Here is a 14,429-nt window from a genome sequence, read left to right as displayed (position 1 = left end):
CTTGACGTCCAATACTCCTTCCAGGGCACTTAGGTCATAATACAGAATTGCTCGATAGTCCCCATTTTCAGTTTCATTCCATTTTTTTTTCTTTTTGTTTTTTTTTTCAGTTCAAGGCCCTGATCTTGGGAATCTGATGCCAGAGTATCTAAGATTGCAGACATCACTAGAGCAATTTAAGGCAGATTTAAAATGGGGGGGGGGGGGGTTCTCTTCAAATATGTTTTCTACTTATTGTCAATCACTCTTTGCAAGTGCCAGCTGTGAATTCCTGGCAGGTGCAACCTGCATCTTGGGGAAGAGAAACACATCTTTAATACTGTAGGTTTTTTTTTTCCCCCTTCTTCCTCTTGGTTGTCAGTTTTCCTGTATTGTAGATTGTAAGCTGCCCAGATGGCCTATCTAATGGGTGGGGGGTAGTAAATTAATTGTTTTTGAAACTGACCCATGAAACATAGGAAATATACAGAGAACATTAATCAGAGTATTGGTGTTTTTTAAATATTTTGCAAATATTTTTAGAATACATACTCTTGTATGTTACCATTGTGTCTAGTTAAACAAGTAAACATTTATCACAGGTCTACTGAGCTCTGTGCAAATGATGTATAATTTTGCAGCCCACCCTGATGTTCATGTGGCCCTCTGTATACATTTTGCCCACCCTGTCCTAAAACATGTCAGTTAAGAGTCTAGGGAGACACAAGAGGCTTTCAAGTCTACCTTAATCATTTATAGGGTTGTCAAAGTTTTTTTTTTTTTTTTTAAACCAGCTATGCTAACTGCTTTAACACATTATCCAACAAATTCTAGAACTTATGTTGAGTAAAAAAAAAATTCTGATTGTACTTCGGCAACTTTATGAAATGGTGTTGCTCTCACTTTCTTTTAGTAGTACCCTGTTTCCCCAAAAATAAGACATCCCCTGAAAATAAGACCTAGTAGAGGTTTTGCTGAATTGCTAAAATATAAGGCCTCCCCTGAAAGTAAGACCTAGCAAAGTTTTTGTTTGGCCCCGATGGGACATGGACACAGAAACCTTAATTTTTTTCGCTGCAACCCAAAGATGAAATAACATTAAAGAAATGCAAGAAACAAGACTGAGGTGGAAAATCTATCGTCCAGCGGACTACCATCCTCCTTCACGCTTTTGTGAAGATCAACTACCGGTAAGTGAGCCCAGAAAGAAAAGAAACATCCCCCTTGCAGAAATAATAAAAGAAAAGAAAATGAGTAACCGAGCCCTTTCGGCGCTGCTCCATCGCCCAAGGGCTAAGTCAGACTAGAAGGCTGGAAAGTGTTGCGAATGTACAGGAGGAGCGCATAAAGTGCCACCAACGGGGAACGGAGCTACCGTAGAATTTTTTCTTTTAACGTTTGTAATACGGTAGGGATGATCCTGCGCCCTAAGCCCTCTCTCAACCTCCCGAGACCCCCAGCCAGAGCAGCCCGGCCCCACATTCCATTACCTTCCCTAGTGCATACCCCTCCTCCATTCCCAGCCCGGCCTGGGCGGCTCTGCTCCGCTCGAGTCCTGCGGTCACTGTGGGCAGATAGGCGAGCCACGGCCTACTCCTGCAGGATACCGCCCCCCACTTCAATACTGTTCCCGACCGCCACAGTCCCCCTACTACTCCCGAATAAGACCCCCTGAAAATAAGACCTAGCGCATCTTTGGGAGCAAAAATTAATATAAGACACTGTCTTATTTTCGGGGAAACACGGTAGTCAAACGGAAGAGCCGTAACTTCAGTTTTTCCTCATAGGATGTTGAGAGGACTACACATTCTGGTTGCCCATCTGTATACCTTCTTTTTTTTTTTTTTTTTTTTTTTTTTTTCTAATTTCACTGTTGTGCAACACTGAACAGAATTGTACACAGTTGTTGAGATGCCGTCTGTGGAGCACTAGAGGCATTAATTAGCTGTGCTGTAATACCAATCTTGTGGTTTGGGTCTTATTTGCTGTGAAAATGTAGACAATGTGGGTCTACCCATGTTGGCTTTCTTTACTGGCTGTAGTAGCTTGCTGCAGTGGCGTAGCTATGTGGGGCCATGGGGGCCTGGGACCCCCAACACCCGCCAGCCGAGGTCCTCTTCTTCCTTCGTTCTGTTTCCGAGTCTGACATCCTGTACGTCAAACTTGGAAACGGAATGAAGGAAGAAGAGGACCTCGACTGGCGAGGGTTGGGGTCCCCCGCCAGCAAAGGTAGGTGACTGTGGCGGTGGGGAGGGTTGGCGGCGGGAGGGGGGGTCAAGATGGTCTTCAGCGTGGGGGGGGGGGGTCAAAGTTGGCAAAGCGGGTGGGTCGGCGCCGGGGGAGGGGGCTAAAATGTGCCCCCTCACCTCGGGCTCTGGACCCCCCTCCCGCCAAAGTCTGGCTACGCCCCTGGCTTGCTGGTGTAGCAGATCTGATTGTTAACATCCTTAGCTTTTCCACAGAAATGCCCAGAACCAACAAGTAAGATTAGAAATGGCAAAAGGCAAATGCCTTTCTATTAACATGACGAGAAGTGTTCTTTGCTTATCATATCTGAATGTAACTTGCCATCTCTGCAGCAGTGGCTCTTAAATCAAATACTTAACTGTTTCATAAGGCAACAGCGGGTGAAAGGATTTGACCAAGGTCACAGTGGGCATTGGTAGGTTCTCAACCTACTTCTGTACTTAACTAGCTTTGTCATGTGTTGTAACACATGCAGGCCACTTTGTAGCTTTCAGGGGCTTTAATATGAAAACAATTTCATGTTTAACTCCTCCTCCTGTTATCAAGTGTAAGTGTTTAAAATTGAACAACTTTCCTGTTCTGTACAAATGTTACATAAAGACTTGAACTGGAACATATGCTATGATTGAGCTCCTGCTTTATGAATCTTTATGTACATATAGTGGGGGAAATGCACAGGGCAAATTGTAGCCTTTCCTGATTCTGGCAGATGCTAAAAATGGGGGACAGATTCATTTGTTTGGTTAACAAATCAGTTTAGCACACAGTAACAATGTGTATATACCCTTGGACACAAGATAGAGGAAAACTGAGCAGTCAGATGAACTTACTGCCAAATATGCTTGTTTCTGGGTCTGTTATACTCTGGGGGTCTGGAAGCAGGCAAACCCTAAATTTCCAGATTGGGCTTCAAAATTACACTTGTACATAGTGTAGTAAGTGGAGGGCTATTTCAAAAGGATATCCAGCTCATAACATCCAAAATGGACATTCATCTCGCATGTATTTTCCAACAGGAAATGTCGGCATTTCCTGCTCAAATATATGAGATAGACATCAGCATATGAACTACAAAAACAAGGACACAAGACGTCTGTCTGGCGGTATTCTTAGAAGAATGGCCACACACATCCCTGTAGAGCAGAGGGCTTTAAACCAAGGGACAAGTTCAAATCTACTTGAACAATTTTGTAATTGTGAGCCCTCCACGAACAGAAATACATACTGTAACCTGAATGTACACTACGATAGCCTTCAGGCTTGCAGATGTCTTAAGTACAGTATATATTAAGTGCATAAGTGTTGCCACACTGGGACAGACCAAAGGTCCATCAAGCCCATCATTCTGTTTCTAACAGTGGCCAATCCAGGTCACAAATACCTGGCAAGATCCCAAGAAAGCTCAATACATTTTATGCTGCTTATCCCAGAAAAATAGCAATGGATTTTCCCCAAGTCAATTTAATAATGGTCTGTGGACTTTTCCTTTAGGAAGCCGTCCAGACCCTTTTTAAACTCTGCTAAGCTAACTGCCTTTACCACATTCCCTGGCTCACAAAGTTTGAACCTGGGTGCCTTGGTTTACTGCACTAACCACCACTAGGCTGTTCAGACTTCTGCTTGGCTAAGAATGCCCATAATAGCTGAAGTTGTCACTCTGATATCTCCTTTCAGTTCCTCTTTCAGAGGAGAGAGAGGGGGACAGCAACCACTGGGGGATTAAGAAGGTGAAATTCCTCTAAAGAGCAGCTTTTTCTACCCTGGATGTGACAAAACAGGTTTAACTTGGGGCTTTTAGACTTTTCCTCCCATGTGGTAGCCATTTGGCTGTATGTCCTTAGTTTGGGCCCCTCCCTAGTCCCACCCACAGCATGTTCACTTGTATGGATGTACTGCAGTTTTGGGACATCCCTTGTCTTCCTTTGCAAAATTGGTATTTGAAGGTTCAAGCACAGGGACGTCCATTTGGGCATTTTGAAACACGTGCTTCAAAAATAAGCTTCCTAGTGTTAAGATCTACCATGTTAACGTGATTTAGTCCTCTCTACTTGCCCTGGGATTGTTGGGACAAAGAGATATCTCCATATTATGTTATGGCAAGAACTTGGCATTCCAACTATGCTTTTGATATGGTTCTGAAAGATGGGCCATGGAACTATAGCCTAATTTGTATAACTGAAAACTTTTTAGAATTGATATATAACCTTTGTTTCAGATGACCTACCTGTTTTGTTTTTTCTAATGAGGGGGTTTTACCTATTTTAACAGGAGTTGAGCCAAATGGAAATATGGTGAAGCAGCCTGCTAAGTTCACAGTGGAAACCATAAGTGCTGGGCAAGGGGATGTGATAGTGTTTGTGGAAGATCCAGAGAAAAACAGAGAAGAGGTATGACATATTGGTCTTGATGGGTCCTAGGCGTGCAAACCAAACAAACACAGCGAGGGTGACAAATGGAAAGAGCAGCAGATGATGATGACCAAATGAATCAGCTGGTTTGTTTGGTCATCGTCTACTAAAACTGGTTTGTTTGGTCATCGTCTGCTGTTCTTTTCATTGTCACCCTTGCTGTGTTTGGTTTGCGTCATGGGCGTAGCCAGACTTCGGCAGGAGGGGGGGTCCAGAGCCTGAGGTGAGGGGACACATTTTAGCCCCCCCCTCCTGCCGCCGCCTACCTTTGCTGGCGGAGGACCCCAACCCCTGCCAGCCGAGCAGAGGTCCTCTTCTTCTCAATCCCGCGCAAGGCTGCGTTCTAGTCTGACGTCCTGCACATACAGCAAAGGTAAGCGGCGGTGGCAGGGGGGTCGTCGGCAAGGGGGTCCAGGGACAAATCTATGGGGGCCCCATACTGGCTACGCCCCTGGTTTGCGTGTCTGCAGGGTTTACTGTCCTTCTGCTTCCTGTCATGTCCTAGGCATGCAAGCCATTAACTAACATGCTTGAAGCTTATTCTAAATAGTGAACTGTGAATCCAACAGAGTTGTGTGCAGCAAATATTGTCCAGCCATTTCCATAAAGAATGGTCCTTCAAACTGTTTTCAATTTTGTGGCATCTGTAGATGTTTATGCTTAAGCTAGTTTTAATGAGCTAAACCTCTGGAGGCAAAAATAACATATACATAGCAGATCCAACATACATAGGGTAGAAACATTCATACAATTTTAGCTCTATTATTGCTGTTAAAACTCTACCCCCAAAGCTCCATTGATTTGACAGGGTTATGGCATTGGTTGTGTATGGTTGTTGAGTGTTTGTTTTTTTGCACCATTTCCCTATTTTCCCTATAGTTTTTTTTTTTTATTTGTTTTTTCCCTTCCTCCTTATCTAGTTGGAAAAAGGCAAAAGTAGTTTGACTTGAGACCTGTTCTGTGTCTGCAGGGATGTTTGCACAATAGTGTTTTTGGGAAGGTATCAGCCTGCTTTGGAATAACCTGATCGGTTAGCTTTTGTTTGCCAAAATTATGCAACAGTAGCTAGCATTTTCATTTTATACATAAATCCAATTAAATCACTATAGTTTATTATACCACGTTGTACAAAGTGTTAAAGCAGTTCATACACGAAATCATTAACAATACAAAATAGCATAGCATAAACCTACCATCCCAAAATACAAAGTATTAAAATATTGGAACAGCCAAGTTTTTAAAAGCCTACAAAAGCTAAAGTGAGTTTGCAATCCATCTGGTAAAGGACCAACATAGGGAAACACTGTTTACCATGTTGAAAGCCTAATCACATTGAGACCATGTAGATGAAAGCTCTCTTTTTGAGGTGAACACAATGTCCTCTGAGGAGTGTACTTTGTCAGCTTGCTTGAAAGGTAAACGGGGAGATCCAAGCAGATTGTTAGTAAGTAAGTATTGCCATACCGGGAAAGACCAAAGGTCCATCAAGCCCTGCATCCTGTTTCCAACAGTGGCCAATTCAGGTCACAATTACCTAGCAAGATCCCCAAAAAGTACAAAACATTTTATGCTGCGTTTCCTAGGATTTTCCCCAAGTCCATTTTAATAATGGTCTACGGACTATGGACTTTTCCTTTAGGAAGCCATCCAAACCTTTTTTAAAAACCTGCTAATCTAACTGCTTTTACTACATTCTCTGGCAACGAATTCCAGAGATTGAAGAAATTTTCTCCGATTCGTTTTAAATTTGCTTCATTGTGTGCCCCCCTAGTTTTAATATTTTTGGAAAGAGTAAACAATCAATTCACGTCTACCTGTTCCACTCCACTCATCATTTTAGACCTCTTGTTGTAATACGAATGGTTACAGGAAGCCAATGTAAACAGGCATAATATCACCTTTTATTCCCAGTTCTAACTGCAGTTGGCTCATTTTGGTGCCACTTCTGAAATGGAAGTGGAGACTTTTGTAAATCGGCAAAGATTTGCTTCTGGGTTTATATTTTTGTCATGTAAATTACAAAACATTTCTCCACGTAACTATGAACCCTGTTGCTGAACCAGTTTCTTGCCTAGTTCATGGTTGGCTTCACACAGACCAGTTCACAAGCTATCCAGGGCAGTGACAACTTGATGCATATCAAGTTGCAGCGAAGGGCGACTAAAATGATAGCGGGGATGGGACGACTTCCCTATGAAGAAAGACTAAGGAGGCTAGGGCTTTTCAGCTTGGAGAAGAGACGGCTGAGGGGAGACATGATAGAGGTATATAAAATATTGAGTGGAGTGGAACAGGTGGATGTGAAGCGTCTGTTCACGCTTTCCAAAAATACTAGGACTTAGGGGGCATGTGATGAAACTACAGTGTAGTAAATTTAAAACTGAGAAAATGTTTCTTCACCCAATGCATAATTAAACTCTGGAATTCGTTGCCGGAGAACATGGTGAAGGCGGTTGACTTAGCAGAGTTTAAAAAGGGGTTAGACGGTTTCCTAAAGGACAAGTCCATAAACCGCTACTAAATGGACTTGGGAAAAATCCACAATTCCAGGAATAACATGTATAGAATGTTTGTACATTTGGGAAGCTTGCCAGGTGCCCTTGGCCTGGATTGGCCGCTGTTGTGGACAGGACGCTGGGCTCGATGGACCCTTGGTCTTTTTCCAGTGTGGCATTACTTATGTATTTATATCTACTGGCTTTCCTGGTGTTCTTAGTGTTAGCTCTGGTCCATCATATTTTCATGATGTCAAATATGCATGAGATCTATAGCTGGTGTAGGCAGTAAATGCAAATCCTATGCACATTGATGTCTCAGTAACCTAAGGACTAGGGAGTACTCTTGGCCCAGCTTGAGCACTGATCTGTTTGTACTTGTGTTAAATCAAAAATTAAGATGTAGAAAACTGGTGTACTGATTTTGGTGTCCTACTTAACACTAGGCAGCACTGAATGTAACAGCTTGGGGGTAGGCAGGTTTTTCTGTTTAAATTTTGTAGGATTGCAATTAGTTTTTTTTTTAAATATTCTGTTACAAACCACTTCTTGGACCAGTGTGGATCACAATATAAGAATATGATAACATGACCAAGGAGATGATTGCCATTTTAAAATATGAATAAAATATCACAACAAATATTTTTGAAATATGCTTTTAGCAATTTATGACATTTCAAATATAACATAGTAATATAACATAGTAGATGACGGCAGAAAAAGACCTGCATGGTCCATCCAGTCTGCCCAACAAGACAACTCGTATGTGCTACATTTTGTGTATACCCTACTTTGATTTGTACCTGTGCTCTTCAGGGCATTTCAAATAACATGAGACCGAAGTCCCCTGAATAGATTTAAATTAACTCCCTTAAGCTTAGGATATTGCAAAACCATCATTTTGATAACAGAACTGTTGACATTACTGCAATTAAGCTAATCATATACTCTGGGGATTTCCTATGCAATATCTTAGCTTAAACTGGCGGCAAGCTTCTATTGGCTTCTCAGTGGTATAGACCTGTCTGATCTTTGCTTACCATATTAATTTTGGTGCAGTGTTTTGCAAAACTTGCAAATGCCTAATATGTCTTTGAACAACCTATATATAGCGAGTTACAATAGTGAAAACTGCGATAGCACTAGCACTTGTGCCAGTAATTGAAAATATTCCTGAGTGAGACCATGCAGTCTTAAATGAGTGTGACCATGCAGTCTTAAACTTCTCATTTGCAACACTTACAGGAACCTGTTCTATCGCTGCAGCAGCTTTCTAGCAACTACACTGCATCCAATCCAGCTTATCTTAGTGACTCACAAATCATAATATAAAAACAAATACATCAGTGACACTTATAAACATACTCTGGCCACTTGTGTTAACCTCGCATTAATTTTAAACAAAAGGCTTAAGCTGCTTGTGAAATTCAAGAGGCTAAGAACCTAAGGGCTGCTGGCAAGCATTCCATATGGCCAGAGCCATAGCACACATTGCTACACTGCTTGCTATAAGCATTCTGCTCAGCCTAACTTGTTAGAAATAAGCCTTACTGTAACAAGTACTTGCTGGGAATTTGGCTGTTTCAAGATGTGCCCCTCACTGATAACCAGCTTAGCACATTTCAGAGTGGTTTTGATGTCTAGGTTGTGTGTTTCAGACATTTACCAACTCTTGGTTTTATATTTTGAATGCTGGGTGGGCCTATTTTGGTTCCTAGGAATGTTATGAGAACTGATTTTGTAATTACAAGGGAAGTCTGCTTTTAGACTAGTCCTTGTACCATTTTTCAATTTAAGGGTTTTATGATGGCGATAGAACATTTTTCTTGCATGTGGCTGTAATTAGTGTGTTTTATCATGTCTACCCTCCCTATATAGGCAAAGGTTACACAGAACAATGACAAGAACAAGACTTATTCAGTGGAGTATATTCCTAAAGTTACTGGCCTTCATAAGGTGAGTGTACCAGCAAAGACTATAGAATCAAATACTTGGCCTGGGAATCTGGAATCAAGTAACTAAAACCATTCTGAGACTTGGAAGCAAGAAAAGGGGGTGTGGTATCTTTTGTAGCTGTTCTAATTTGTCATTTGATCTGTCATAGGAGCTCTCCAGGATAACGAGTTAATTTTCAGGTTTTGTGGGGCAAACCTAATTAATTCTTAGAATAAAGTTGGCCTATAATAGTTGGAAATAATTGCATGTCAGCCGCAGATTTACTATTCTTTGCACTGCTTAGACAGGTATAGAATGTGCTAGACCTGTTCAAGATATTTCTGGTGTCATGTTGTTCATATCTGCAAACACCAACCAAGCACTCTGCTTTCAAACCTAGTTTAATAAAATGCTGAAGGGGGCCTTATTCTTTTTAAAACTAGGCCTGGTTATGGCCTACCATGTTTCAGGATAGCAGGTTGCTAACAAAGCTAAAGTTCAGTTGACTGACTTAATACTCTTAAGTTTTCACTGCAGAAACAAACTAGTACATTCAAACAGTAAATGGTGAAAATGTTTAAGCAGCTTGTTCAAATGCTTGCCATAAATGTTGCATCCATTTTGCTTAGGATGCCCCTCGATACATGCTGCCTCCTAATCTGCACCCCTCCCCCCTCAAACCCTATTGCTGATGGTGCAACTAGGCCTCTGGAAAATTTTCCCTAGGCCTAGGGCACCACTTTTCACCAAGGTGCATTTTTGGTAGCAGCAGCCAGCTACCTTCCCAAGTCAGGTCAAACAGTACTCGTGGTATATGCAGGCCACAGGATGCAGAGGAATCAAGACCTGGTCTTGTGTACCTGGTGCATAGCACCAGGCAGATCTGTAGAAATGGCCCCAAAACTTTTCTTCAGAAGCTAATTTTAGTGTTTTGAGATGTGAAAACGTTATTCATTAGTGCTATTAAATATGAAAATAGCTTCTGATTTAGTAAGATAGAAGAATCTTTGATACTGCAGCTGTTTAAACCTACTGTAACAGATAAAGCTGCGTTAATACCTCCTTTATTGTAGATACACCTCACCATATGGTTGTGCAATAGATGTTCAGCAAAATTTCCTCACTAGTCCTGTTAGCTCGGCTTACTGCACACTGTTAATTAGCAAAGCAAAAACATTTTCCAAAAGTAAGATTACAAGTTCCAACACTGATGGAAGGTCTACAGGTACTTTCTTTTTAAAACCAGTTCAAAAAGTTTGCAAATACTTTCCCTTTTAAGTTGCCCTGTACACATTTTCAAGCAGGTACTTTAACATAAATGTTGAATACAAAACTGCATGTGGTGTAATAGGCCACACCAGGGGACACCTCAAATGATTGTGTACCCCAGGGGCGTATCTGCGTGGGGCCACAGGGGCCTGGGCCCCCGCAGATTTCGCCCTGGCCCCCCTCCCCGCCGTCAACCCTCCCCCGCTGCTTACTTTTGCTGGCGGGGGGCCCCAACCCCCGCCAGCCGAGGTCCGACCCGCAATCTCCATATTTCGTCTTCCTCCGTGGCCATGTGCTTCAAGGAAGTAACGCTGCAGTGCTGATTGGTTGAATCCAGTTCGGCGTCTGACGTCGCAGCGACGTCAGACGCCGAACTGGATTCAACCAATCAGCACTGCAGCGTTACTTCCTTGAAGCACATGGCCACGGAGGAAGACGAAATATGGAGATTGCGGGTCGGACCTCGGCTGGCGGGGGTTGGGGCCCCCCGCCAGCAAAAGTAAGCAACGGGGGAGGGTTGACGGCGGGGAGGGGGTGGAGAGAGGCGGCGGCGGCGGGGGGGAGGCAGGCAAAAATGTGCCCCCCCTCTCTGGCTCTGGCCCCCCCCTACCGCCGGATTCCAGATACGCCCCTGGTGTACCCTATACGCAGATAAATTATGCACAGCTTTCAAAAAGCTTATTCTGAAAACTGCTCCTTCATTTTCCAGGTGGAACGGTTCCTGGTCTGGCAATCTAGATCCCATTGCCAGTATTTAGCTGATACCCTGCTTCAGGGCACCTTCTGTCAAATTGAAACTGATGGTGGAGAGTAAAGGCCTAGATCAAATCTGAGAGCAGGCATTAAGGAAAACCAAAATCTCTTCTGTTGTCTTTCATTCTGAGAGTGTGCAAGAGGGCCACCTCAAACTGTTTCTGGAAGATCAACAGACTAGGTCTAAACTATATAACTTATTAAAAACAAGAACCGACAATGCATTGATATGCAGATCAAGTTCTAGACTTTGAAGTATACCCTGCCTAGGATACCTTTTTTAACTTTTTATTTTTCCTGTTGTGCTTTTAGGTCACAGTTCTGTTTGCTGGGCAGCACATTGCAAAGAGCCCATTTGAGGTCCATGTTGATAAAGCCCAAGGAGATGCCAGTAAAGTAACAGCTAAGGGTCCCGGTTTGGAGACGACAGGGAACATTGCCAACAGACCAACCTTCTTTGACATTTACACTGCAGGTAGGTAAAGCTCAAAGCTTCATGGTGGATTAGGGCAGTCCCTATCTACATGTTCTCTATTGTGGTTGGTTATTCCATTCATGTCTGTCCTCTTCAAGTGGTGGTCTAACGTACCTTGCTTTTTTTAGCCCTGTTCAGGGAATTGAGTAATATCCGCTCCTTCACGTAGCATAGAGACCGTTTTAGTGACATTGGTTTTCTAAAAGGTGTCATCTGTGCTTTTGCAGTTTTTGTTTCAGGTGTTTTTGATACAGTAGACCACATTATCGCTAGTCAGATTGGGTGATCCAAGTTTTACAATGGTTTAGAGGTTTTATCAAATACAGTGTAAAGAATGAAGTTTTTTTTTCAAATTATTGAATGTCCAGCTATGGTGTCCCACAGGGGTCTTAGTTGCCGCTGATTTTTATTTTAAATGTTTTCATGAGTGCATTAGGTTCTTTCTTGAGGTTCTCACTGTATTGTCATCTTATGCAGATATTTTTTTAGAACTTTAGAATTAAGTTATGCGAGGTTATAAGATTATAGATTGGGCTATTCATAATCTATTGAAGTTGAATACAGCCACAACGGTTATCCATTTCTGCAATGACTGATGTTCCTAAGACTATTACATTAGGAATGAGAATATTTGAACTTTGATACCTCTGCAAGAGTGTTAGGAGTTGTATTGGGCTCTCAGTTGATCATAGAAAATCAAATAGTTTGAGTAAGAAGATCTATTTCAAGCTGTGTCAACTGAGAGCTATTAGATCTCTTTTCCCAGAAAATTTTAGGGTTTTGGTTCATATGATTTTTCTCATATTGATTATTGCAGTGTTTTATTGTAGGGATTCATAATCGGTTGCAGTATAGACTGCAACAGATACAGAACACTGCAGCAGCTAAGTTGAAAGAGCAAATTGACTGCGACGTTTTTGTTGAGGGTTACACTGGCTGCCAGTTGGTGCTAGAATTGAGTTCAAAGTGGCATGTTTTTAAAGCTTTATCTTTGTCCATTTTCTATAATTCAGCTCTTGTCGATTTTTATTTAGATTGTCTTCATGATTTTATTCAATTTTAAGGTTAGGTTTCCCAACATTTATAGGTGCTTCGTTGAAATGATTTCATGAGAACTCCTTTTGTTAATTGAGTAAGATTTGGAATGCGCTACCTCTGTCTATTAGAAAAGGATCTAACACTGTTAGTCTTCCCTATCTCTTTGAAAAGTACTATCTATATATATAAAACTCACCCTCCAACGTTCTATTTGCACTGACGTCACTGAAGCCAGGTTCGAAGCTCTGAAGCCACACTAAATCACAGTCTGTGGGCCCCACCCTCACGTCAAACGTTATGACGTTGAGGGTGGAGCACATTGTCAGCTCCAACGTTGTACTGCACTGTAGCTCTGCTCTGCCCTCGCGTCAAAACGCGATGACGTCGAGGGCGGGGCACACGTTACTCTATCGGTTCCTACTGCAGGGGCATTCACATGACGCTAAAATCTTCTGTTTCAGCAGGTCAGTGGGGTGGGGGGCCTTTGGAGAGGGGGGAGCGCCAGCAGCGACGACATCGGTGGGGGTGGAAGGGGGTGCACTGGCAACACACACATCGGGGGGGAAGGGAATGGTCACAGACGCTGGGGGGCGTGCCAAAAGGGCCAGGGTGACAGCACATTCGCACGGAGGCTGCAGGGGGGCCGGCGACACACGGAGACACAAAGGGACGGAGGGGAGCCTTGCTAGCACCCGTTTCATTGCGATTTGAAATGGGCCTTCGTTACTAGTGGTATATTAAAAAATATTTTCCTCTCATAATGCTGTCTTTTAGTACTGTGACCTGCTTTGATTCCTATGGATATAGGTGTGATACAAATCCTGGAATGGAGTTGCACAGAAAGTGAAAAATACCTTTTCGGCATAGAATTCCCCAATCATAAAGGCCTGGCACTCCTACCCTACAGCTGTCTTCCTGCTTGGCCTCAGCAGCCCTCTCCTAGCATTTACCTCCCAGCTCAACTTGGGTTTTCTCCCCTCACTCTCAGCAGGTTCAACCTTCAGCTTTCTCTTTTCTCCCCCCCTCCCACCCTAAATCATGCTAACCGGCCTAGGAGGTGGGCTGAACTTTAGGTCTCAGCAGTGTCCTCTGTCATCCTGGGTCCCACTACTGAATTTGAACCATGAGGGGCACAATACAACAGTTTAAATTCAGCAGTTACTCAGGTGCCATTGCAAAAGGCTTTCACAGATGTTGGCCTGAGGTTAACATAACATCTACGTGCAATTTTTATGGGCGGGTGGTGGATTGTAGAGAAATTAAAAGTGCCCGATGTGGCCATGTTATACTTTCAAAAAGGTTGTATCGTGGAAAGGTATAGGGGATCCAAAATGCTCCTTTCCCTACTAGCTTACATGCGTAAGCAAAACAGTAGCAGCTACCTCTCTAGAGCAGCACTCCTCCTTCGGTTAATTAAAGAGGCTGGTGTGCTTCATCTTGCTGCTTGAGCACCTGTAGATTGCAGCCTCTGTCCTGCAACTTTATGGGCACACGATGCAAAGTTTCCTGCAGAAGGTAATAGGTGAATCTGCATGTTGATGCCAGTGCATGGAGGCAGAAAGTAGGGATAGATCACGGACTTCCAGCACAGAGGGAACAAGGCAAAAAGTCAATCTTTTTTAATAATAAAATCAAATGCAATAACAATGTCCTCCAAAATACATGGATTAATAATAGATAAAGACAGTGTCAGTTCAACTGTTGTAAAGTCCACCAGAGTGATGCAGTCTTTCATGTGGACCTGACACGGATCTGTTTGGCACGAGTGCTTGTTTCAGGGGTCAGTGTCTCTGATGTATACAATCATAGGAGCCAACTTTTCAAAATGAT

At 42.9% G+C, this 14,429-nt stretch overlaps 1 protein-coding gene across 9 annotated transcripts in view; it reads left to right on the top strand.

The window, feature by feature from the left end:
- The window catches only part of FLNB (filamin B), a 223,423-nt gene that overhangs the window by 94,661 nt on the left and 114,333 nt on the right, over positions 1-14,429 (top strand). For all 9 annotated transcript variants that reach the window (XM_030205341.1, XM_030205340.1, XM_030205337.1 and 6 more), the window contains exons 5-7: positions 4,495-4,613; positions 9,008-9,085; positions 11,399-11,561. In XM_030205341.1, coding sequence (XP_030061201.1) covers positions 4,495-4,613; positions 9,008-9,085; positions 11,399-11,561 — 360 coding nt within the window. The remainder of the gene's footprint in view (positions 1-4,494; positions 4,614-9,007; positions 9,086-11,398; positions 11,562-14,429) is intronic.

This window comes from Microcaecilia unicolor, chromosome 6 (assembly GCF_901765095.1).
Source record: "Microcaecilia unicolor chromosome 6, aMicUni1.1, whole genome shotgun sequence".
Taxonomy (NCBI): domain Eukaryota; kingdom Metazoa; phylum Chordata; class Amphibia; order Gymnophiona; family Siphonopidae; genus Microcaecilia; species Microcaecilia unicolor.
This window is presented reverse-complemented; position numbering and strand designations above follow the sequence as displayed.